The 23,281-nt window shown below is 43.8% G+C and overlaps 1 protein-coding gene across 7 annotated transcripts in view; it reads left to right on the top strand.

The window, feature by feature from the left end:
* Positions 1 to 23,281, top strand: part of slit2 (slit homolog 2 (Drosophila)) — a 64,441-nt gene that overhangs the window by 26,545 nt on the left and 14,615 nt on the right. For 5 of the 7 annotated variants that reach the window (XM_029851093.1, XM_029851091.1, XM_029851092.1 and 2 more), the window contains exons 5-15: positions 16,992 to 17,063; positions 18,102 to 18,173; positions 18,712 to 18,783; positions 18,890 to 19,053; positions 19,188 to 19,199; positions 19,445 to 19,586; positions 20,231 to 20,302; positions 20,481 to 20,552; positions 22,365 to 22,436; positions 22,711 to 22,854; positions 23,106 to 23,269. In XM_029851093.1, the coding sequence (XP_029706953.1) occupies positions 16,992 to 17,063; positions 18,102 to 18,173; positions 18,712 to 18,783; positions 18,890 to 19,053; positions 19,188 to 19,199; positions 19,445 to 19,586; positions 20,231 to 20,302; positions 20,481 to 20,552; positions 22,365 to 22,436; positions 22,711 to 22,854; positions 23,106 to 23,269 (1,058 nt within the window). The remainder of the gene's footprint in view (positions 1 to 16,991; positions 17,064 to 18,101; positions 18,174 to 18,711; positions 18,784 to 18,889; positions 19,054 to 19,187; positions 19,200 to 19,444; positions 19,587 to 20,230; positions 20,303 to 20,480; positions 20,553 to 22,364; positions 22,437 to 22,710; positions 22,855 to 23,105; positions 23,270 to 23,281) is intronic. The other 2 variants (XM_011612601.2, XM_029851090.1) reach the window with 1 other exon arrangement.

Here is a 23,281-nt window from a genome sequence, read left to right as displayed (position 1 = left end):
TCACACATTCACGCTCTTCATAAATGATGAATGTGTTCAGGAGAAAACATTCAATAAGCAAATGCCACATGCTTCAGAGTCCTGCTGTGTGTTTGTGATGCCAGTGTATACGTGTTTTCATTTATTTATTCATGCTGTTGGTGTTCCATATTCCATAGTTTTGAATAATTTTGTCTACAGTTCTCTGAACTCGTGTGGTTTTATTGTTGTTCTGTTTTTGTATTGTTCTCAGTAGAACCATCTCTCTGTTTCCAACTCTTTGCCTCTGGGAGCAGCAACTACTGCCATGTTAACGTCCAGGCAGTGCTGCCGGTGATAAAGTTGTGCCAGCCACAAACTTTGCCAGCAACAAACAACTTAATAGACCTGTTGGGGCAGCTGTCTGTGACTGTGTCAGTACACACCGGCTGATCAAGTTATGTTGGGATGGCAAGGAGCCGGTGCAGCCTGCTGCGTGTCATGCTGTGTATGACTTAATAAAGTTAGATGCTCTTTCACTGGATGTAATACATCTGCGAGTGTTGCTATGCAATGGAAATGACATGGAAGCGAAAGGCCAAACAGAGAGCGTTGGCCATTTGCTGCGTGTGTGTGCATGAAGGTGAGAACACAAGCAACACACATTCCTGAAGATATAACCGTAAAGAGGATGTTGGTATGAGGCTTCTGTGTCAGGTGGAACTGAGGAGGGTTGATCCCTCGTCAGAGAGTCTGGCAGAGGAGACAGCAGATCTCACTATGCCACTGAAAACTTTTTATAGACTCGGGGGAAGCAGAGATGGACCCTAATGGATCATTGGGGCTCAGCACCAGTTTACGAGTGTCACACACATGTCGAAGCCTGAAAACACACAAAATATCGCAAAATGCTCACATCATGATGAACCTCTTCCCCGACAGTACGTTGTACATGTCCACGGCTACATTATGCCCACATTATTTTGACACTGATCCTGACTGTTTACATCTGACAATTACTTTTTATATTTTAAAAGCTCTCCAGCAGGATTTGTTTGGAGCGCAAGACCTCAACCAGCCGTTCAGTCATGTTGCTTGATTGTATTTAAACTGTCTGATGTCTGACTCCCCAAATGAAACTGATCTACTCTGTAAAATGGTTACAGCCTGTTTGTGCAGCTGCAGCTGAGTGGAAGGTTTATAGATCCCACCTAATTGATGATGACTGTCCTTTAAACGAGGAATGTCTTCTGACATGATACTGAATTAATGATGAAGACTCGAGAAAGCCAAAGGAGGAGAGGCTATAATTGACTGTATTTATGGTTGTGCACATTTGTCTCACATGTACGTGTGTGTTTATGACCGAGAGTGTGTGTGAACGCATTCTGTGCCCAGTGTGAGGGAGTGAATGAGCATGAATGGTCCTCAGCAGGGAGGTTGATCCTCTGTAGGAGACGAATATGCTGATATGACAGTGATGCATGGAGATGTTTACAGTAAATGGAAAGACATGGGGAAGAGCAGGGAAACAGAGGGGAGGTGGAAAGAGCCGATGTTTATACCAAGTTCTGTTCAACAAAAGGAAATTGCCCAAGTTTACATGAATAAATGAGGATAGTTCATATATCACTTTCTCTTGACAGTGTGGTTCCTGTGCTCTGTATGATATCACCAAAGGAATGCAGTTATTATCTAAACTGACAATGCTGAGCTTGCATGGTTGGCTCGTGTTCAGCACTTGTTCAGACAGCCGACATATAGAGCCAGAAGCCCCCGCCCCAGCAAATTACAACCACCGAGGAAGGTGCCTATGATGGGAGTGCAGCAAATCCCTACACGCAGCAACACACACGCACAGGCAGCAAACGCAATAGCAGGGTCGTTTTTTCGTCTTAGCGTGAACAAACTTTAGGTTTTTAGAGCTTTCGTACAGTTCTGCTGGGCAGAAAGATTTGTGGCAACTGCAGAAATTTGATCCATGGAGTTGGTTTGGGTTTATTGCAACTGCTGCTCTATACGAGTTTGTGTATAATGTGATACCAGCAGGAGAGCTGATGCTCCTGATTTGTTGCAACTTTGTGGGAAAGTTGATTATGTGTGGGACAAGTCCTCGTTGCCTATGTATCTGTGCGTGTGTGTGTGTTTGTGTGTGTGTGAACTGATGGATGAACTTGCAGTCTGGTAAGCAGGGACATTCCCTGCTCTGTTCTCTCTCTGTGCCATGGAAACCAGACAGGAGGGCTATGGTGGCCCACAGGAGCCAAATGAGGCAGCAATAATGCAGCGCTTAACCCCACATTGAAAAATGACTTCATTCTCTCATCAATAGAGCGGTCCCAAACGCCCCGCCACGCTTATGCACGCACGCACGCACGCTCTCACACACAGGAAGTGGGTATTTCCCATGGTTAAGGTATGATACAGTTAACAATTTTGTGGTGCAGACACACAAATAAAATGCAGACTCTCATGCACACACATGCTCTGCTGTAGCACAGGAAAATGCTCTTTGTTTTTTACGGGGCAACTGATACGAGTAAGAGACGGTCACGTGAACAAATTTCTTTGTTTATTATATGAATATTAATTGACTGTGATACTTTTTGCGTTGTTCGGGCTCTTATTAGCCAAACAGATGCTTGTGTACAGGGGATCTAGTTATATTAAATAGTAATAAGAAATACACATCAGAGACAACAAAGTGGGGCAGATCTGACTCTGCATTCACGCTCAGATCGTTCAGTTCTGCGATTCTGTAATTAAAACTCAAAACGCTCATTAATTCAAGGTAATTTTAATTTTGTAATTTTGATTTAGTTGTCATCATGAAGCAGAAATTTTACTGAGTGGGGAAGCTGTAAAAGAGCTTAATTTATTTATCGGTATTGAGGAAAAGTGAGAGAGACTCAAGAGGTTGGATGCTCTTTTCTATGTCTAGGGGCTCTTTTCATACTCTGTCACTCTAATATGTGAATACGTATGTGTGTGTGTGTGTGTGTGTGTGTGTGTGTGTGTGTGTGTGTGTGTGTGTGTGTGTGTGTGTGTGAGAGAGAGAGAGAGAGACAGAGAGAGAGAGAGAGAGAGAGAGAGATATTTTAGGTCTACTGTAATATTATAACTTGGACCTTCAGGGCAACTCAAAGCTTTTAGAGAAAAAGGAGGGGGGCAGAATGGCAGCTAGGCTTTATGGGCAGGAGTCAGACGAATCAAAAAAAGTCTGTCGAAGAAGATTCTGAGAGAGGATGAAAAGAAGAGAAGAAGATCAGAAGAATTAATGCAAATACATATTATTTCTATGGAGCCAACAGAGAAAAATAAACTAAGCAATCAGGAATTTCCCTCTCTTCCTTTCTGTTTGTGTGTATCGGTGAACGGTGTGTGTGTGTGCCGGTGTGTCGCTGTGGAGGGGGGTGCTTTTCCCCCATTTTACAATTTCTATATTTAATTTACCTGAGATAAGTGTGTTGATCTAATTTCCTTGATAATTTCTTCATGTGTGTTCTGTTGAGGTTGTTTACAAGTGTAATTATTTTGAGCGAGTCTGTGTGTGTGCATGTGTAAGAGAGAGAGAAAACGTGTGCTGGTGCATGAATGCCCTGCAGCATTCTCCTTTACTGTCTCCTCTGTTCGAATTGAAAGCCTTTGGAAATGATAACCTTGAGTTATGAATGGTTGTATACACTAGAGAGGGAAAGTAAGATTGCAAAAGAGAGAAAAAGATGCACAAAGAAAGGAAGAGGGGAGGCAATAGAGAGATGAGAAGCTGACAGAGAGATATAAATGGCTGATGAGCAGAATAAAAATGAATTGCCTAATTTAATAACAAAACAATGTGTAGGAGAACCAAAGTCATCATCGCAGGTGAAAAATTGCTCTATTCTTTGCTGCCCAGTAAACTGTTTTCATGTTTACTCTCCTGACTTTTCCCCTTTATCTGCTGAAAGAGGAATTGGTTTGAGGAACATCAGAGAGGGAAGAGGATTAAAAGATGATAAAGGCTTCTGGGGATTGTACGTGAGCATGTGAGAGAGTGAATCTGATGTGTGCGAGACATGAAGAGGTTAGCGGCTGCTGCAGTGTCTCGTTAACCTGTGTGGTGGGTGACAATGGCCCAGTAGGACCCCTGAACTTCCAGGCCTGTCTCAAGTGCTGCCTGTCAGTAGCTAGAGTGCTCTCTTTCTAGTCAGTCAGCGGGCTCCAGCAACTCGCTAAAGCCTCGGCCGGGGCCTCCCAAGTCCCCCACAGTAAAAAGAAACAATGTCACAACGGCGACCACTTTAATTCTCTGGTACTGATGTGATTGGCACGATTCTAATTAAGGAGTATTTCCAACTCTTTGTTAAGTTCAAGTGGTGAGGTGACAGAAAATGTTGTTTGTGGATATTGATGGTCACCTGTCAGTCAAATAGTGAATGTGGGACAGTTTTTGATTTTCGCTCCTTGTTGGTGCAGCTCCTTGGATGCAGCCTGCAGAGCTTTTTCGGCCTCTGTGTTTTTTTAAGTGCAGCCGGGTTTCTCCACAGGGTCAAAACTATAAATTGTCTCCCACAAAATCCATCCCATTCATATTTGCCATGTTTAAATGGAGCACCCCTGCAGGTTATCCGCTTTTTGTCTTCCATTCGCCACTGTGGTTTCTCTGTTTATGCAAAGAAAACCAATGTTTCTGCTGCTGGTAACATAAACACATACTGAATTTGCTACGGAGGACATTTTCCTGGCAACAAAAAGTTGACTAAATAAAATTCGTGACGTGGGAAGAAGAACTTGAATCACCAAAGGTCGCCAAGTGCAGGAACAGTATTCATTACGATGATGGATTTCAAGAGCTGTGTCTGTTAAATTGAGGTACATCATTGATTAAAATGTTATTTATTAGATCATATTTAAGTGACAGTAGCTGGTGGGTAATATAATAACTTGGCTTCTGAAAGTGTAATAGAGGTGTAAATAATTTGCTTTAGGGAAACCCAAGGCAGGAAGTAATCTGGTGTGCATGTGTGTGGTATTTTGATTTTTTTTCTTGCTAATATGGAATCAGTTTCAGATCTGCTGGCATTCTCTGAAACACAGATCTAAAGAAGAGATTGGCTAAAAGAAGTGATGAACTAGAACCTCAAAAGAGAAAGATAAGGACAGAAGGCAGGAGAAGTGCAATAGGTGGGATGAAAAAGTACATAGGAAAGCAGAAGAAGGGATAGGAAGGTCAAAAAGTCCCAGAAAACTAAGGAGAGAGAAAAAAGGTGGAGGCAAAAAGGACAAGAAATGAAAATGTGGAAAGGAAAGAAGGGAGGGTCTGAGGATGGGCAAGAGGAAAACAAGTGGAAAGTGTGCGCATGAGTGTGTGTGGGTGTGCACGTGTGGGAGGGGCTGGAGATGTGTGTCTGTCCTCACTAGAATTAAGCTTTAGTCTTATTACAGCCTCATTACATCAGTCCACTTCTTAGGTTACAAACACTGAACACTGCGTGTGACCACTCACAGACAGACAAACACACACACTCACACACACACGCACGCGCACACACACACACACACACACACACACAAACACAAACACACACCTCAAGAGTTGGTATTCTGTAACATTTCTGTGCGTGAAATGTTACCAGAATACTAACTGTGGGTGTGCCACAGCTGTTCTGTGTATTACCAACTAATGTGACGTTCCTAGTGCACTCAAACACAGACACACACACACACCCTGCTAATTTGATTAAGCTAACACTAGCGCCCTTCAAAGAGCAGCGTTAAGCGCTATGACTCGGATAGCGCCTCCGGCCCACCGCAGGAATGCTGCCTAGCTAAGGTCACTCATCAAGTTCTGACCAGTATACTTCATATATTTTGACACAAAGCTCATCAGGGTCATTGTAGCAGGTCGTGTTTCACGTTGAGCCGCCTGTGATGAGCTGTGGCTAGTAAATGGAACATTAGCATTGCTCAGGTCTGAAGTCAGTGTGCAAGCTTAACGTTTTCGAATATTGTCCAGTGGAAATGCGATGTGTCGCACTAAATATGGAAAACAGCTCCTGCTCGTAGGGAAACACCATAAAGTGGTGGTTTCACAGGAGGACGATCGATAACCAACGAACTAATCATTCTTGAATTAATGGAAAATATGCACAGTTCTGCTACACCATATTGACTTATGTGTTTTATTGAAGCTGAGCAAGGGCTTTTAACTGTCATGTAACAGTACCAACTCTTTGCTGTAGCAATTTGAAAAAACTATGTTTGATTCTTTGTTGGTTGGCAGAAAAATCCTGGGAACGCCACCCCTGGAAATGGCTGCAGGCGGCATAAACATCTAAGGCTCGCTGATACCAACAGATTACACATTTGTAAATAATAACTTGCATTTGTTTGCGTGTTCTGGCCATTGAGTTAGGGTGAGGGTCAGAGCTGGACCTCTGAGTAAAGTCTCCTGAATATTTAAAATGAAGCAGAAATGTGGGAAATGTCCCTCGGCTTTAACAAAGCCGCGTGTGGCACTCTGAGATGAGTTGAACAGATGAGGTAGTGCAAAATTAAAAAGTGCAAAAGTCCAGAGATGGGTGGAGGTCGGGGTTGAGTGGAGGGTCACACAGCAGCATTTGAAACCACCCACCATTTGAAACCAAATATCAAAAGTCATTTTCTAAACTTAACCGTGTCATTTTGCTATTTAATCAGAAGCAGACTTCCAAACTGTTTACCAATTTACCAAATATGATTATTGGGCTTTAATTTTAATTAAGGTAAATAAAGACAAAGTACAGCAGACCATCATAAAGGTGGAAAGCCTGCAGTTACAGGCTTGATGATGCGATGCTTTTATTGTTCTTAAGAAAGGCACATCTATGCAGGCACACACACGTACGTCAATACGTGCGTGCCTGGCTGGGGTCCAGCTGATTTAATGGTCAACATTGTTTGCTTGCATCGCTCGTCTTTCCGACCTGAGGCGCACAGGAATGCACAACGCACACATAAATACACTTGCAGCAATTTTGCTCCGTAACACATGAGGGTGTTTAGAACAACACACAAGAAGCCTCAACAACCTGGCAGGGAAGCCTACACCAAGGGCAGATTATGCATGGCTTCTCATGTTCACTGTAAGCCATGTGGAAATGTGGCAGGATCCCAGCACTTGTCTGGAACTGTTTGCTCCCCTTTCTCTCCCCGTCTCCTCGCCTGTCTTTCATCACTTGCCATCCCACTCTTTGTCTTTTTCCGATCGTTCTCAGACATTGTATTTACATTGACGTGGCCCAATAAACATAAGATGGCCTCAGTTGGTCCTAGTCACTGCCAGTGTGTGTGTGTGTGTGTGTGTGTGTGTGCGCGCGCATATGTGTGTGCGCACGCGCATGTGTGTGTGTGGACAGTGGACAGATGGTGCAGGACAGCTGGTCTGGAGTGACAAGTGTGTGTGACCCGAGCCTCTATAGTGGTGAAAGAAAGAAAGACAACATTGACGGAGAGAAACTATTTGAAGAGGAATATTTCAGCTTGCCAGCGATTGCCAAGAGTTGGCAAACAGAGGAGTGTGTGTGTGTGTGTGTGTGTGTGTGTGTGTGTGTGTGTGTGTGTGTGTGTGTGTGTGTGTGTGTGTGTGTGTGTGTGTGTGGGCGTGCGTGCGTGCGTGTATGTTGGGGGATCTGAAGACATCTTGAATGGATTTGGAGCTAAAAAGAAAGACAGAAGAGGTGGAGTTGTGATAAAAGAAAAGTTTCAAATGTGCCTCTTTTGCCAATTTGTTTTTTTTAAGCATTGTATTTGTCTATAATGGCAGCAAATGTTCCATCTTTTTGTGGGGAGCCCTGGCTGCCTGCATGGGTGCAGGTGTTGGGTTTGCTACTGTAAAGTGCTGCAGCCTGTGGAACCTCCCACAGCAGCGGGCCTGACGCTTGAATCTCTCATTTCCCTAAACAGACCTGAGGAGACGACTGACAGGAGGTTCATTCTCACACGGAGTTCAAGTGAGAGGCCTCAAGGGAGGAAACACTTTCTGTCTCCGACATGCACACACACACCCCTAATAGAGTCTGACAGGAGAAATGTGATCCCTCGCTGCGCTCCTTCAACCTATTTTTATGTACATTTTCCACCAGCAGTTGAACTGCATACAAATCACCTTTATATAACATATATACTGACAGGAAAGGCTGGCTTAAAAAGATTGGTTAGGGTTAGGCTTCTTCTGCAGCTCCATTCAGCTGTTTTTCTAGGCCAGTGGCATCACCAGAGCAGGTACTGGATATGCTGACGTGTTGGTGTTGCACAGATCAGCAGCTACGTTTAGTATCCATATCACCCACTTAAATGTGAAAGACTCCCATGTTTACAGTTGTGTTTAGGGAATCACAGAATCTGGTTTTCCTTCAGGCAAAGAATTATAGAATTCCTGGCATTCCCCAGAATGTCAGTATTTTTCTCATTTACCAAAAAGGCAATAAACGAAGTGTACTAATAATGAAAAACCCACTGATCTCAGTTTATTTTCCTCCATTCTGATTCTGTCTGTCATCGTCTCACAGAGCATTATCAGACTAGACGTAGGACCAGCGAACAAAATCCTGACCTGAAAACAGGAAGATGCTTGCAAACAAGACTGGCTGGCTGTCTGTCTGTATGTCTGTCTTTCATTGACTTTATCAGAGCTTCATCAGTGTGTGAAGAGGCTTTTCCAGCGTGTCAATCTGAATCTCGTATAAAAAACAGGAAAGACAAAACTATTGTTGTGTGTCTGCGCGCGCGTGCACATGTGTGCACACGTGGGCATATATGAGTGTTTATACCCACATCCGCCACACACACCCATCCCTGTGTCCCCATCAGTCACCTTGAAAAGATGGGAACAAAACTTTATGTTTTAATTATTAAAATGCAGAGTCAGACTTACTTCACTTATTTATTTTCCTGTTTTTCCCATGAAACAGTTGCAGTTTGTTTTTGATTACTTTGGGGGTGGGTGGGGGGTTTGACCGTAACAAATCAGCATGATGAAATATTATTCCACCTCTAAATCAAAAGCTGAGTTAAGTCATTTCAACTTGTGCTGAAACATATCTGTGAAAAGATGAGCGAACTTTCAGGTTCAATGCTTTGAGGCTTCAGACATTTAGCTATTAACTGTAAACTGGATGACACAGGCGTTAGCAGCAGTTAGTTAGCTGCTAACTGTAAATGGAATTAAAACCCTTTAAAGGAGTTTAAGACCCTTAATTCACATCAGTACATGAAATGTAACTGTGATATAAAATTCCCCATTAGTTGTTCGTAAGTGTAGCTCACATCAGATGTCGCCTCTAATACACATAAAATGTATGTTTTCATTGTTCTGCATCAATGTACAAATGAGATTCTTCCACTGAGCTTAGGTGAAACTAAATGACCCTCAGTGGCACATCAACACACCTGAGCTATACCTTCTAGTTAGCATTTATGGCTAAATATAAGATTGGATGCACAAACCCAAAGGCGCCACCAATCAAGCCAGGCTAGCACTTAGCATCCGATGTCCACACTAATCTCTCTGAACCTAGGTTAAAGCTCACTAATGTCATGTGTCTGCTCACAGATTTAGTGCTTTTCTTGACTTGTGGCCCTAAAGCAGAGAATTTATCCATCACTCACTGAGGTTAAAGTTACTTTTGAACAAAAGAGGGAGTGACGAGTTTTTGGTTGACTCTCCCTTCCCAAGTGAACTGCATTGCTTTTATTTTTCCATATGTCAACTAAACAGATTGAATGATTGATAGATAGAAAGAGTGATGCAATGATTGAGCGATGAGGAGGAAAGTGCAGCAGTTGACGGATGAGGCAAATTGTGGGGCTAAAGAATCGAAACTCTAAATCTGAAAATAAGAGAGGACTGGTGGGTGTCAGGGTGATGTATTATCCAGTTGTAAAAGACATTTCTGTGTGTGACGGAGGCAAATTCAGCTTACTGGGTCAGAGAGTTTCTGGCGGGTCAGGTCAAAGGCGTTGTAGATCCACCACGGGATACGCAGACACACACACGTCCACATGCTGTCACTTTCTATTTATCGTTTCTATTTATTATTGCAAAGCAATTTGCGAGGCAAACAGGAAAAGGATATGATGTCAGCGACCAAGAGTTTGTGGCAACCGAGTGGTCTGGCAACACGGCCGGCGGTGGTCATTTTAGCTGCGGTGTGTGTCTGCGTCTACATCTCCTGTGTGTGTTTTGGACGCTCTTTCAGGCAAAGGCTGCAATAAATTTGGCCAGAGTGCTGAGCTGGTTTGAAAATTGGCTCTCTCACACACACACACACACACACACACACACACACACACACACACACACAGATTCACATATCTGTCATGGGCAGTAGGTGTTAGAGCTGGGTTATTGACTCGTAGCGACAGAGACAGCACCGAGCTGCGAGTGAACACACAGCTATCGGAATACGATTAATACTGTCTGGCTGATGGATTAGACTCATTACACAGAGAGCAGGGCTGAGATGGGTGGTGGAGGGTGGAGACTGAGTCTGAGCGGAGGAGAGACAGAATGGAAAGGAAAAGAAATTGGGGAAAAAAGGATTTAGGGATTTAATGCATGTGAGAGAAAGGATGGACTTGGAGAAATGAGCGGATGAAGGAAGAGATCTATGATGTGATGATGTAAATATTTGCTCCAAAATATCTAAAGAGGGTGGAGAACTTTGGCACATATGACTTTTTTTCTGTGTCTAACCACTCTTTACTTATGAATCACTCCACTCACAGAGTCTGCTGATGGGTTTGGAGCATCTGTAAATGTCCCCCAGTTAAAAGCAGCCAGGAGCCTCTCCTTTGTTAACCCAGCAACATTAATATTAGCACACATCACAATAACTTAAGGAGCAGAGACTTTCCATCCCAGCAGGACATTTGTCCATAGTAAAAAGCATCAAAGTTAATGGTGGAAAGGAGAAATACTGAGTTCTTATTCAATTCTAAATTGAATTCTCAGTGTGAGTGTTGTTAATAATCAACACAACACGCGTTACAAAGATTAATAGACAGTCAAATCTTTAAGAATCTTTAAGATCATTAACATAGACAACAGGAAGACCATAAAGGCTTGATGGTCAAAGGTAAGACCACCTCCTGCACCATCGTTGGTCAGCCATTATAATTGTATACATGCCAGATTTGGCTGGTTTTCACTCTTGTGACCATAAAAATCTGACTGACAACAGTAACACACCCACTCCTGAGAGCCACATATTCCAAACTCACAGACCTGGTGCCATGAAGGAGCTCCATCCAACTACACAAGTGTTCTGTGGTGTCCGTTCAGCTCGATCATTTGATCTAGTAGTTCAATAGGTCACAGTTGGACATGGCCGAGAACAGTTTCAGTCTGTGGGCACAACAAGCAGCCTTGAATGTAAATATCATCAAAAGGCCTTTCACAGCTCCTCATGTGCAATTATTGTATTACTGGGAGCGAAGATCTATTAATTCTGGATGTATAAATGATAGATTCCTCACTTATCTGTAATTACAGGCCCAAACATTACTGGTGGCGTCAAGGCTCAGACTGCTGACTTAAATATCCCTCGAACAGAATATATGCCTGATGTATGCAGTCACACATCAGCACACACACACACACACACACACACAGGCACGCATATGAATGTGTGTACAGGTTCCCAATAAAACCACAGTCACGTACCAACAGGGGACAACCTCTCCATCCACACAGAAAGTCCCACAGGTGTCCATCGCAGTTTCATAACCATAGCAACCATCTTACCTGGCATTTAAAGTATGTGTGTGAGGCATGACGGTGAATGAGCAGCTCAGACAATGAGACAAGAAGTGGTGGGCAGCCAGCAAGACTGGACATCAGCCAAGTCGATCTAAGAAAATATTATAGGATGATAAATACGAAAGAGATTGTGTTTGTACATATTAAGCTCATCCGGCCCATTCTCAGCTTTTTAAATATTTCCCAGGATACAATGCGCCCCACACACACTCAGCAAGCGCACCCACACAAGCACAGGCATTCCTCCACATTCCCAGGTGCTTGTCCTGGACTGTTGTGTTCAATAATCCGCTCCATTGTTTTCAACGAGCCCCTTGTTCCCCCCTCTACCCCCACGACCATCGTTCTGTCTCTCTTTCTCCTCCTAATTGCTCACTGAAGTGTGATCTTTGGGGTCCCTCCATGCATCAGCTGAACACTCCCTGTCTACCTTTCAGTGAGGTTTTCCACCTTGTCTTCTGTTTGTGCATCTTCTCTTCCTGTCCCTGAGGCCTTCCTCACATGTCCCTTCCTCCAGTTTGACTCTTTCCAGCTCTCTCTTGCCCATTCAGACATTCTTATACTTAATAGGATTAAAGTCCCAAAAAGGGATTTAAACACGATGATTAGTTTACTTCTCTGCCAACTGCAGCCCAGACCCAGCTTTGCTTAAAACACACACACACACACACACACACACACACACACTCACACACACACACACACACACACACACACACACACACGCACACACACACAGGAAGTCCAGGTTGCTGAACCTGGGAAGAGTCTTGCAGCAGTGGAGCACGTACTGTACAAAGATTTTCAGGAACTATTTAAGATTAGTTAAGGGGGTTTGAGAATGAGGGTCAGGGTGGGGGTAGGGGGGTTGGGGGGGTTGTTAAGAGGAGCACAAGAAGGGCTGCTTCTGTGAGAATAGAGTGCTGGTCTTTCATGACCAGGTCTCACAGGGTGTCAAAAGCTCCTCTCATTCTAAAGCGACCCTTTAGAAAAACAGCACTAAGCTCTTAACACTGACGACCTGATCCTGTTGCTCTCTCTCTCTCCCTCTCTCTCTCTCTCTCTCTCTCTCACACACACACACACACACACACACACACACACACACGCACACAGACACACACACACACACACACACACAAAGAAAGCTCAAAGGATGCAGACAAGGATGTTTTCCACATGTTTCTGATTCCGTCCCAAGATGTAGAGTTAACGTAATTAATAACTAACCTACCCATTACATACATACTCTCACTCTTCAGGTCTGATTGGTTGAAATCAAGAGTATATATGAAAGTTAACATTTGCTGGAACCTCTCCTGTTAATTAATTGTCTAATTTTGTTCCATCCATTCTGTGCTTTGTTAGAAAGCTTGAAGGTGAATACACCCAAAACTGAACTAAATCATTATCCCCATTGTGGAAAAAATAAGCCTAATAAGAGTACTGTAGCCTCTAATAACTCTAATATGAGCCACTCTCTCTCTCTCTCCTTCTCCCTCTCTTTCTCTAGAATATCACCGTGGCCATAATGAAAGCTGTTACTTGGTGTTGTTTCAGATAACAATCTGACATCCTGCTAGTAGAAATATGGATGACTAAATAGACTGCAGTCAGAGCTGTGATGTTCAATATGGGCCATTTCCAACCTTCTAAATAATGGCATAGCATGACAACAATAAACATTTAGTGCTCCCTTCAAAGGTTTCTCCATCATCCCCCGAGAAACCCTTCATCGAGGACAGGATGGCTACAGACGGGTGGCTCTGACGTCTGTGGTCAGTCCTCTGAAAGAACGGTGCTGAGCTCCCTGAAATATATTGCTGGCCCCCTGATGACCCCCCTGCAGTTTGATTAATCAGCAAATGAGTCGCTGGAGGATGCGGATCCAACATCTGTAGGACCCAGGAGTTATGAAAGGATCCTTTTTGGTGTTCAATGCAATTATTGCTGAAACCTGCTCCCACCTTAACAGGAGACAGCAGGTGAGGGCTGCAGGGTTCACCTCCACTCCTGTCCTTGTCCTAGCTGTCCCCCTGCCCTCCATCCAGGAACTGTGCCCTCTAGGCCAGGCCGAGGACAGGGGACATCATCAGAGTCCCCGCCACTCTGGCAGCAGTATTTTGGATCAGCTGGAGGCTTATCTGGATTTCCTGATAACATGGAATTACTCAAATTAAAATCTATATATCCCACATCATTCTGAGTCAGGAGGCTCATCCTTTGTAAGATAACACACATTTATAAAAGCACTTATGGAGACCTTTTACATGTGAGTTAAAGAGTAATCCAAAAGTCTTCACAGACATGACAGCCAGTTGTACCAGGGGAACAATTCAGGGCTGTGCTATTGGAGGTATGTGTGTGTGTGTGTGTGTGTGTGTGCGTGTGTGTGTGTGTGTGTGTGTGTGTGTGTGTGTGTGTGTGTGTGTGTGTGTGTGTGTGTCTGTGTGTGTCTGTGTGGTTGAACAAAATCTATACTGGAGAAGTCTAAACCTAAGTCTAAACGCCTGCATGCGTTATAGTATGCAGATTTTGGTACTCAATATGTGGCATATACAAGAACACACACACATACACACACACACACGCACACACTATGGGTCTCAGCAGGAACTGCTTTTAATGAAAGAAAACTCCCAGTTTAGTCATAATGGTAAAGCTGAAGGGTTAAACCTGGGGAAGCCCAAAAACAAAACTGAAGAAAAAGAAAAGAAAAAAGAGGATGTAAAGAGAAAGGTCAACAGGAGAGGAAGCAAAAGAATATTTACACAGAGGGAAAGTTGAGGGTGGAACACCCAACAGTTTAACTAAAGACAAAACTGCACCAGGGGCCAAATCGAGGAAGAAATCCACTTCTAATTCCAGGAGAAGCCAGTTTCCTAGTTGAGGTGATGCTTATTATTCACTCTCTCTTTTAAACACACACACACACGAACACACACACACTGATCTCTCTGGTGGTCTGAGTCAGGAATAGTTTTGAGTGGCCTCCTGCACTTCCTCAAGAGTCCCAAATCTCACCCAAACTGCCAATCATGTGCAAGGCTGACATATCATGTCAGCGTGCACGTGTGCTTTCACAGCTGCACTGTTGCTATCTGTTGAAAATCATTGAGCAAAGAAAAGAAAGTCATCAAGATTATTTCACCTCTTCACTCATCTTATTCTGCATAACTGGCATAATTAACGGTGAACGGTTTTTACAGTGCAGGGAGCCAAAGTGGCAGACATGAGTTTGATAGTTAAACATGTTTCATGCATGTGCAGACACACACGGGCTGTGATGAGCGGATTGATCTACAGACATACCAGCTGTCAAAATGTCCTCTCATCCTGTAGGACAAAGACAACTTTCACCAATCTCTACACCTGATAACAACAAATGTGACAGTGTGTGTGTGTGGGGGGGGGGGGGGGGTGGATGTGTGTGTGTGTGTAGTGATATGAGGATTTAGTTAGAGGGAAAAAGCAGTTTGAATGCATTAATTTGGTTTCAATGTTCCAGTTTGTCTGCTTTCCAAACCCCCTTCAGTGAAAGTATCAGGATACGGTACACTCAAATTGATTGAGTCCAGTTGTGTGTGTGTGTGGGGGGGGGGGGGGGGGGGGGGGGGGGGTTGGGGGTGGTGCGCGTGTGTGTCATGCGTAAAACAGCTGTGTATGATTACATTTAAATAAACCAGATTTATTATTTTAGTTCCCCACATGTTTTAGTTGAGACACAGTACGGTAATTATAAAATCTTGATCTTCATTGTTTTTTATATCAAACCAACTGTCCAAATTCCAAAAAAAAGTTTCTTTTTCTGGAGAGGCGATTAGAGAGAAAATGATTTTAGGATTTGTTCAGATTCAGCAAAATTATAATTCTCATAAATGCTGCCACAAAGAAAGGCTAGTGTTAACACAGTGGGACCTACAGATGGACAAGCTGCAACTCTGTCTGCTCAGTGATGTCCAAACATCCTCACTGTATAATCAAAGTTTATCCAAACGTCTTAATGGATAAATGTAATGTATGCGTATAGATGTAAATGTTGCAGCATCTCCTGCAGGACTGTTAAAACACCTCACTCAGCAAAGGAGCAATTTACTCTCGCAATGACGTAACCAAACTTCAAGCTATAAATGCTGCTCCCCTCAGTCGTTGTTCCTTATTTGGAGAGAGATCACATGTTCAGCTATGAAAACAGCAGGTAGTAAACATCGGAGATGGACGACCCACAGGAATGGCTGGAACGCGGCTGGGCATTAGCTGTTAGCCTATTAGCCTGGAGGTCAAGAACTCGAAGGTCAATGGTGAAAGGTCAAATAGCCAGCGTGAACCTTGGCGGCAGGCTGCACATATATAGGCACACACAGTTGAGTAGCTGCTGAGGTGTATTGTGATGATGGGCCAGAAAAGCTTTTATTCTTTTCGTTATCTCGTTAACTGCAGATTTATACAAAAAAACTGTATTCATTTTAATTAAGTTCAGCCAACTTTATGTACATTTTAGTAACTGTCTTCTGTGTGCGTGCGTGTGTGTGAGAGAGCCAGACAAACTCAAGTTGCTATACCAACCGATGTCTTTCACAACCTGACAAACAATGTGAAAACATCTGAGGCACCTGTCTTTGATTGCTTCCAACTGATCTGTTACGAAGAAAGTAGAAAATTATAATTGCAGTAAATTTGCTCTTTTCAGGCTTAAAACAGAAAATTCAATCTATGTGTGAGATGCAGAAACAGAGACCTTGAACTTTACAGAGCTGGAGAACTGGCTTACAAATAAAAGCCCACACAAATTCATTGTCTACACACACTCTCTCTCTCTCTCTCTCTCTCTCACACACACACACACACACACACACACACACACACACACACACACACACACACACACATCTATCAGTTACTCCTTAAAAAGACAATGAATGAGTCGACCTGGTGTTGGACAGATGAGTGGCTAACATGAGGGGAGCAGCGTGAAGCTATGAAGGAAGTGGAGGTCACTATCGCCCCCTACAGGTAGATTAAAGAGGTAAATGTGCCTCCTCCAGAGTCACTGACAGTTGCCATTTGTGTCTAAGTTGGATGAACAGAGATGGCTGAATATGAATTCAACAAAAGGCCTGAGATTAACTTAATTCTGCAGATGACCTTTGTGCGTCTGAAGTTTCCCCCTCTGCAGTTCGGTGACTACAGGCTGTCCTTGTACTTGATGTAAAACCATCACTGTCTTTTTCTGTTCCCTCCTGTCCATCTGCAGTGATCTCAGCGAAAACCAGATCCAAGGAGTGCCAAGAAAAGCATTCAGAGGAGCCGTGGAGATCAAGAACCTGTAAGTGGCTTTGTTCTTGCACTACATTTTTTCTTGTGTGTGTTTTGGGTGTTGGGGGAGAGAGGGACAGCTTTGCATGTGTGCGATTCACCTCTGAAAGTGTTTGCAAATATGTTCAAGTCCCTTGTGTCTGTGCATCAATATTTCATTGTGTTAAATGTCATGTGCTTCCTGTTTGCTGTATTGATGGGCACCGCTGCTCATTAACAGGTGTATGTGTGTGTGTTTGGCATTAAGCCTTGCCTTTGTTTTCTCAGTTCCATATGCCAACTCAGTCAGTTGTAATGATTGAAGATAATTGTTGGTCATTTTGCAGACAAACCAATTGCTCATTAGTAATTCTGGATATATGGATTTTTCTTCTGTCTGCTTCCTTTTTATTTTACTCAAATAACATAATCGCTTTGAAATGCCTGGCAATTATTATAAAAGGACAAAGCTCTGCATGTGTGTGTGTGTGTGTGTGTGTACGCGCGCGTGTGTGTGCGTGCGAACGCGGGAGGGCGCAATAGCATGCAGGTGACAGCACATGATTTACTGTCCTTGTGCCTTAATTAAATTGTTTCCACAAAGCGATTCTGAGTAGAGGGAAGTAGAGTAGAGGAGAGAGAGAGAAAGAGAGAGAGAGAGGAGGTAAAGAGCAGCTCTTACAAATGAGACACTAGATAGATGAGCAGGAAGCAGGAATGGATACAGAGATAAGTACAATGAGGATAACAACGCGCACAAAGAGCTCAGGAGACACAGCTGAAGAAAAAAGTGAGTGTGAGAGGGAGATGGGAAGGGGGGTGGTGGTGGGGGATGGGTGGAGGGTGGTGAGGGCTCGTTCATTTTCATCTGTCCATCTTAAATTTCACGTGGACTATAGTGTTTTCATTTTTACTATTGTTTGTTTCCTTTTACTTGTGTGTGTGTGTGTGTGTGTGTGTGTGTGTGTGTGTGTGTGTGTGTGTGTGTGTGTGTGTGTGTGTGCGTGCGTGGGTGTGTGTGTGTGTGCGTGTGTGTGCGTGCGTGCGCGTGCGGTGTGCCTGCGTGCAGCCAGTTGGACTACAACCACATCACCTGCATCGAGGATGGGGCATTCCGGGCGCTACGCGACCTGGAAGTGCTGTGAGTACTAGTTTATTGGCTCACTCTGCTCCCAGCAGCTTGTGAGTGATGAAGAGGAGCACCAGCGAGAGCTGGTGATGCTCGCTGACCTTTAGAGAAAACAGCTGTGCGGCTCCTGCACATGGACTGTTTCAGTAGTCGGATGGACTTTATGCTTATTAACTATTAAATACTAGTTAGCTGGCGTGCACTTGACTTAGAACTTTTAAATTCTTCATCAATTCTTCATCAATTTGTCATCAGTTCTTTTAAAGGCACCCATATTCTGCACCATCTCAGGCAAACTCAGTGGACAAATGGTTAAATTCATGTTATTTTTTAGTTTTATTCATTCCTACATGATGATTGTCCCCTCCATCTGAGGGATTCAAATGTTCTGAATGCAACTCAACTACAGTACTTAAATTCAGTGAACTTGTCACAGACAGGAGACCTGATTTCAGGCAGCTAACTAGCCAATTCTGCAGCACATATCAACCCATAAATCTTGCTTGCGATCTGATGGGCCTGTGTTCTATTTGCTTTTCACCCTCCTCAGCACCCTCAACAACAACAACATCAGCCGACTGTCCGTGGCCAGTTTCAACCACATGCCCAAGCTCAGGACCTTGTAAGTGGTATATTGTGGGAGTTTTTTACATGCTGTCTGTCTCCCCATCCTGAAACCCTCGTGCCATCTCTGGCCCCACCCACCACCCGTCTCTCCTCTTCTTCAGCCGCCTGCACTCCAACAACCTGCAGTGTGACTGTCACGTAGCCTGGCTGTCAGAATGGTTGCGACAGCGCCCCCGCCTGGGTCTTTACACTCAGTGCATGGCCCCACCGCACCTGAGGGGCCACAACGTGGCTGAGGTGCAGAAGAAGGAGTTTGCCTGCACAGGTAGTTCGAGTTGACTCATTTGGCTCCTTTATCTATGACTGAGGCCAGTTTTACAGCGGTAAACTGATCTTTGTCTCATTGCTTTTCTTTACGTTTTTGCTTTTTCTTACTGTCTTTTTCTGATGCTTTTCAAGATGTGGACGAAGGCAAGTGTTGATGTTCCAGCACATGTTTTAGCTTTAGCCTCTCCTCAGCAAAATATGCTATTGTTGAGGGTTTTAAACACACACACACACACACACACACACACACACACACACACACACACACACACACACACACACACACACACACACACACACCAGTAAACTTCACTTGAACAAAGTCTAACAGCTTTCAGTTTCCATCCCATGTAAACATTGTGTCATTTTGGACCTTTCTCTTTGTCTAGGTCACCAGTCCTCCTCATCATCTTCTGCCTGCAGCGTTTTACAGTGTCCAGAGTCCTGCACCTGCAGTAACAACATAGTGGACTGCAGAGGAAAAGGACTGACAGAAATCCCCACCAACCTGCCAGAAACCATTACTGAGATGTAAGCCACACAAATAAAGCAGCGAGACAGCTACGCGCGCCTCACATGAGTGTTCGAGTCCTGCACTGATGTATCTCTTTCATCTGTCCTTCCTTTGTTCTGTTCGGCTGCTTCTCTTTCAGTCAGTGCTGTGAAACAAACCACAAATCTCTGAAATGGGAAAGTCTGGTCATGCTTTTAAGAAAATAAGGATAGAAATGAAAGATCAGCTTGAAGGACGTGGCCGAGTACACTACGAGAGAAGTGATAAAGTGGCAGAAACTCAAAATATCCCAGAAATAAATATTCATTTTAGGAGAGCTTATGATGCTTCCTGGTAGGAGATTAAACCTGGTGAGGCAGAGCCGTCCTTGTGTTCAGCTCAAGACCTCCAGGTCTTCCCTTTAGACAGGTGATGTCAGCTGGCATCAATGATTTCCTTCAGCAGTTCTATAGCTTTAGCTGCAAATTGAAGCAACAATTATCTCTTTGTTTTCATGGTGTTGTTAAGGGTCTGTGTGTGTCCCAGTGTTCAGGATGGTCTGGCACCGCTCCTGGGTCAGACCAAGCTTCCTGGGACTGAGCAGCAGTCCAGGGCTCTGCAGCCCTCGTAGGCCTGATCTTAATGCTGCTTCCTAATGGTCGCTGTGTATGTTTGGTTCCAGACGACTGGAGCAAAACGCCATCAAGGTGATCCCAGCTGGGGCCTTTTCTCCTTATAAGAAGCTGCGTAGGATGTGAGTACAGCCATGAGTTTTACACCCCGGCAAAGACCAAACCTTTGTGTTTCAATTCCATTCTGCTTTTGGCTCACGTTGACCTCAGTGTTTCATTTTCTCTCTCCCTCCCTGACTCTGACTTTGGTTCTCTGCCAACCTGTCTTGTTTTATTTCCCCTTGGCTTTTTTCTCTACAGAGACTTGAGTAACAACCAGATATCGGAGTTAGCCTCAGATGCCTTTCAAGGTCTGCGCTCCCTCAACTCTCTGTGAGTAACATTTGATACTTCTGCATTTCAACGCACGTAACGTCTGATCTGAAGATCTCCGAAAAGCTGCTGCTCATCACAAACACATTTGCTCTTGCACAGTAGTGTCGCTGCGTTTCCACCACAACACTCGCGGAAGAATCTGCCATTTTCACATGTTAGAAAGTTAAGCTGCTTCCTAAAGTCAAGTATAAATCCACATGACAGTGGAACAGAACAAATGCAGCAAAATGAATCTTTGAGGGATGAATCAAAGAAAACATGTTTGAGGGTTGATAGTCGAAGCCTCTATACTGCCAATCCAGTTTAACATTCCTTGGAAACCAAAGCTCCCTCTAACTTTTACACCAGCCAACAGTTTGATCTGAATCACCTAATCTGGAAGAAACACACAAAAATGAGCATTTGGAAAAGGAGCATTCATCACTCAGGACAGCTGCAGCAGGTATGCTAGCGCTACGCTCAGCGCTGCGTGATTGATGGTTGAGCGGAATGTTTGCAGGATTATTCACTGATTTAACGTTGCTTCTCTTCCAACTGCAGCACCTGCACAGTGAAATTACAGATGCACGTGCAAAATAATCCTCGCTCAGACATAAATGAATAAATGAAATAAATGAAGAACTACAACCTTTTTACTATCTGTTTAAAGTTCCAAGAATATTTAAGCTCACATCGAAGTTTGCGAGACTTATTTCATACGGTCCGTCGACGCCAAAAGACAAATGTGAAACAGACGAATCGTCATAAAACTTCAGATTTGCCATGATAGTTTCAGAAATGTGATCACGTTACAAAACATTTGATGAATTGGGAAAGTGGGGCTGCTGACTTCCTCTTTGGCCTGAGTCTCAGCTCAGACCATCTGCTTTGCGTGTGAAGCTCCGAGATGGAAGATGGCGAGCGGGAGTGAGAGATGCAAGAGTTGTTTCTCGAAGAAGTTATATTAAGGCCTCGTCGCTCTCACGTCAATAATTCATAAAGGCTGAATTGCTGAATGGAGGCTTCTGCCACCTCATTACACATTCACCCCAGCAAGAATAACATTTATGCTGACACGTCATGAACGCTGCATTTAGGTGTGCTGCCCTCACTGCGTGAAGGGGGCTTGATTAGCACCAATGTAACGAGTCACTATGTTTGTGCTAATGTTGGTGTGGAGCTTAAATGAGGCGTCCACTCCCATCGTCATGTTTCCCAAGCCCGGGTCTCTGTGGGACAACCATGTAATTCCAACCTAAAACACGTGTTTTTATACTGCTTAGATACACAAATTGGGGGGGGGGGGGCTGCAGACAGATTTGATAAGACCTTTGCTCCAACTGGTTTGCTGTTTGCATTCAAAAACCTCGTACTGCAGATCTGGGATCAGTCTAAAACGCCACCTCCGTGTGTATTGGTGGGTTTAATCGGTACTTGCGTTGCTCCTGACACCGTAGCGTCCATGCTGTACGTGTCTGCGCCGTGTTGCCTGCCATCACAGCGAATGTTCCTCGGGGTCATTCATCTGGCTCCTATTAGACGGCAGAAACAAATGTTTTATGAGGACTTATTGGTTAGTGGACACAGTGTTTTGTTTCAATATTTTTATGATGGATCTCTCATGAAACAGTTTCACCTACAGGCTGAACAAAATCCAGTCAAACAGTTGTGAAACTGCCTGGAAAGATTAATGGGAGCGACATTTGTTGAACATTAATGAAATAGCCCATTGACGTTTCAGGTGATGGTAACATTAAAAACAGCTCCAGATGCTGCTCTGTAATGTTTTTATGCTTTTATTCATGACACATTATTGATGACTCTCTGCAGGGTACTATACGGGAACAAAATCACAGAAATTTCCAAAGGACTCTTTGAGGGATTATTTTCTCTGCAGCTGCTGTGAGTAAACCTTTTTTAACCCTCGTTAATATTCTGTTGAAAAGTGCTTATTGCTGTCATCAGAGCCATCATTGCTGACCTGTAACATTTGGAAGTCCTACTGATAATTGCTAACAATTTCAAACGTTCTAATCTTATTTGTATTTATTTATTCTGTTTCTATACTTTGTATAGGTTGCTACTACAATTCAATTTCCCTACAGGGATGAATAAAGTACATCTTAATCTTAATCTTAATCTTAACAACCGTTCTGCTGTCTCTCCTGTTCTTCAGGTTATTGAATGCTAATAAGATAGCATGTCTCCGCGTGGATGCCTTCCAGGACCTCCACAACCTCAACCTGCTCTCGCTGTATGACAACAAGCTGCAGACCATCGCCAAGGGAACCTTCTCCTCATTAAGAGCCATCCAAACGCTGTATGTGAACACACTTGCATGCACAGGCTGCACACATGACCAGGAGGACTTTAAACAGACAACAGAAATCCATGATCCTTAAAAACGAACTGAAAAGGCACAAAGATTATGCTTCATTTTATAAAACGTTGCTCTTTTATTTCAAAATTAAAAAAGAGGAGAGACTCACTCAACAAAATTTACATTAGAGGAGTGTGAGATTCATACAGCGACATGTTTAATGAGGTGTGTGCGACATCTGTGTGTCGCAGTCATTTAGCCCAGAACCCATTTATCTGTGACTGCCATCTGAAGTGGCTGGCCGACTACCTGCAGGACAATCCCATTGAGACCAGCGGTGCCCGCTGCACCAGCCCCCGACGGCTTGCCAACAAACGAATCGGACAAATCAAGAGCAAGAAGTTCCGCTGCTCAGGTACCAACAGAG

This window comes from Takifugu rubripes, chromosome 17 (assembly GCF_901000725.2).
Source record: "Takifugu rubripes chromosome 17, fTakRub1.2, whole genome shotgun sequence".
NCBI classification, from domain to species: domain Eukaryota; kingdom Metazoa; phylum Chordata; class Actinopteri; order Tetraodontiformes; family Tetraodontidae; genus Takifugu; species Takifugu rubripes.
The sequence above is the reverse complement of the archived record's forward strand: the minus strand, read 5'-3'. Positions and strand labels throughout refer to the sequence as shown.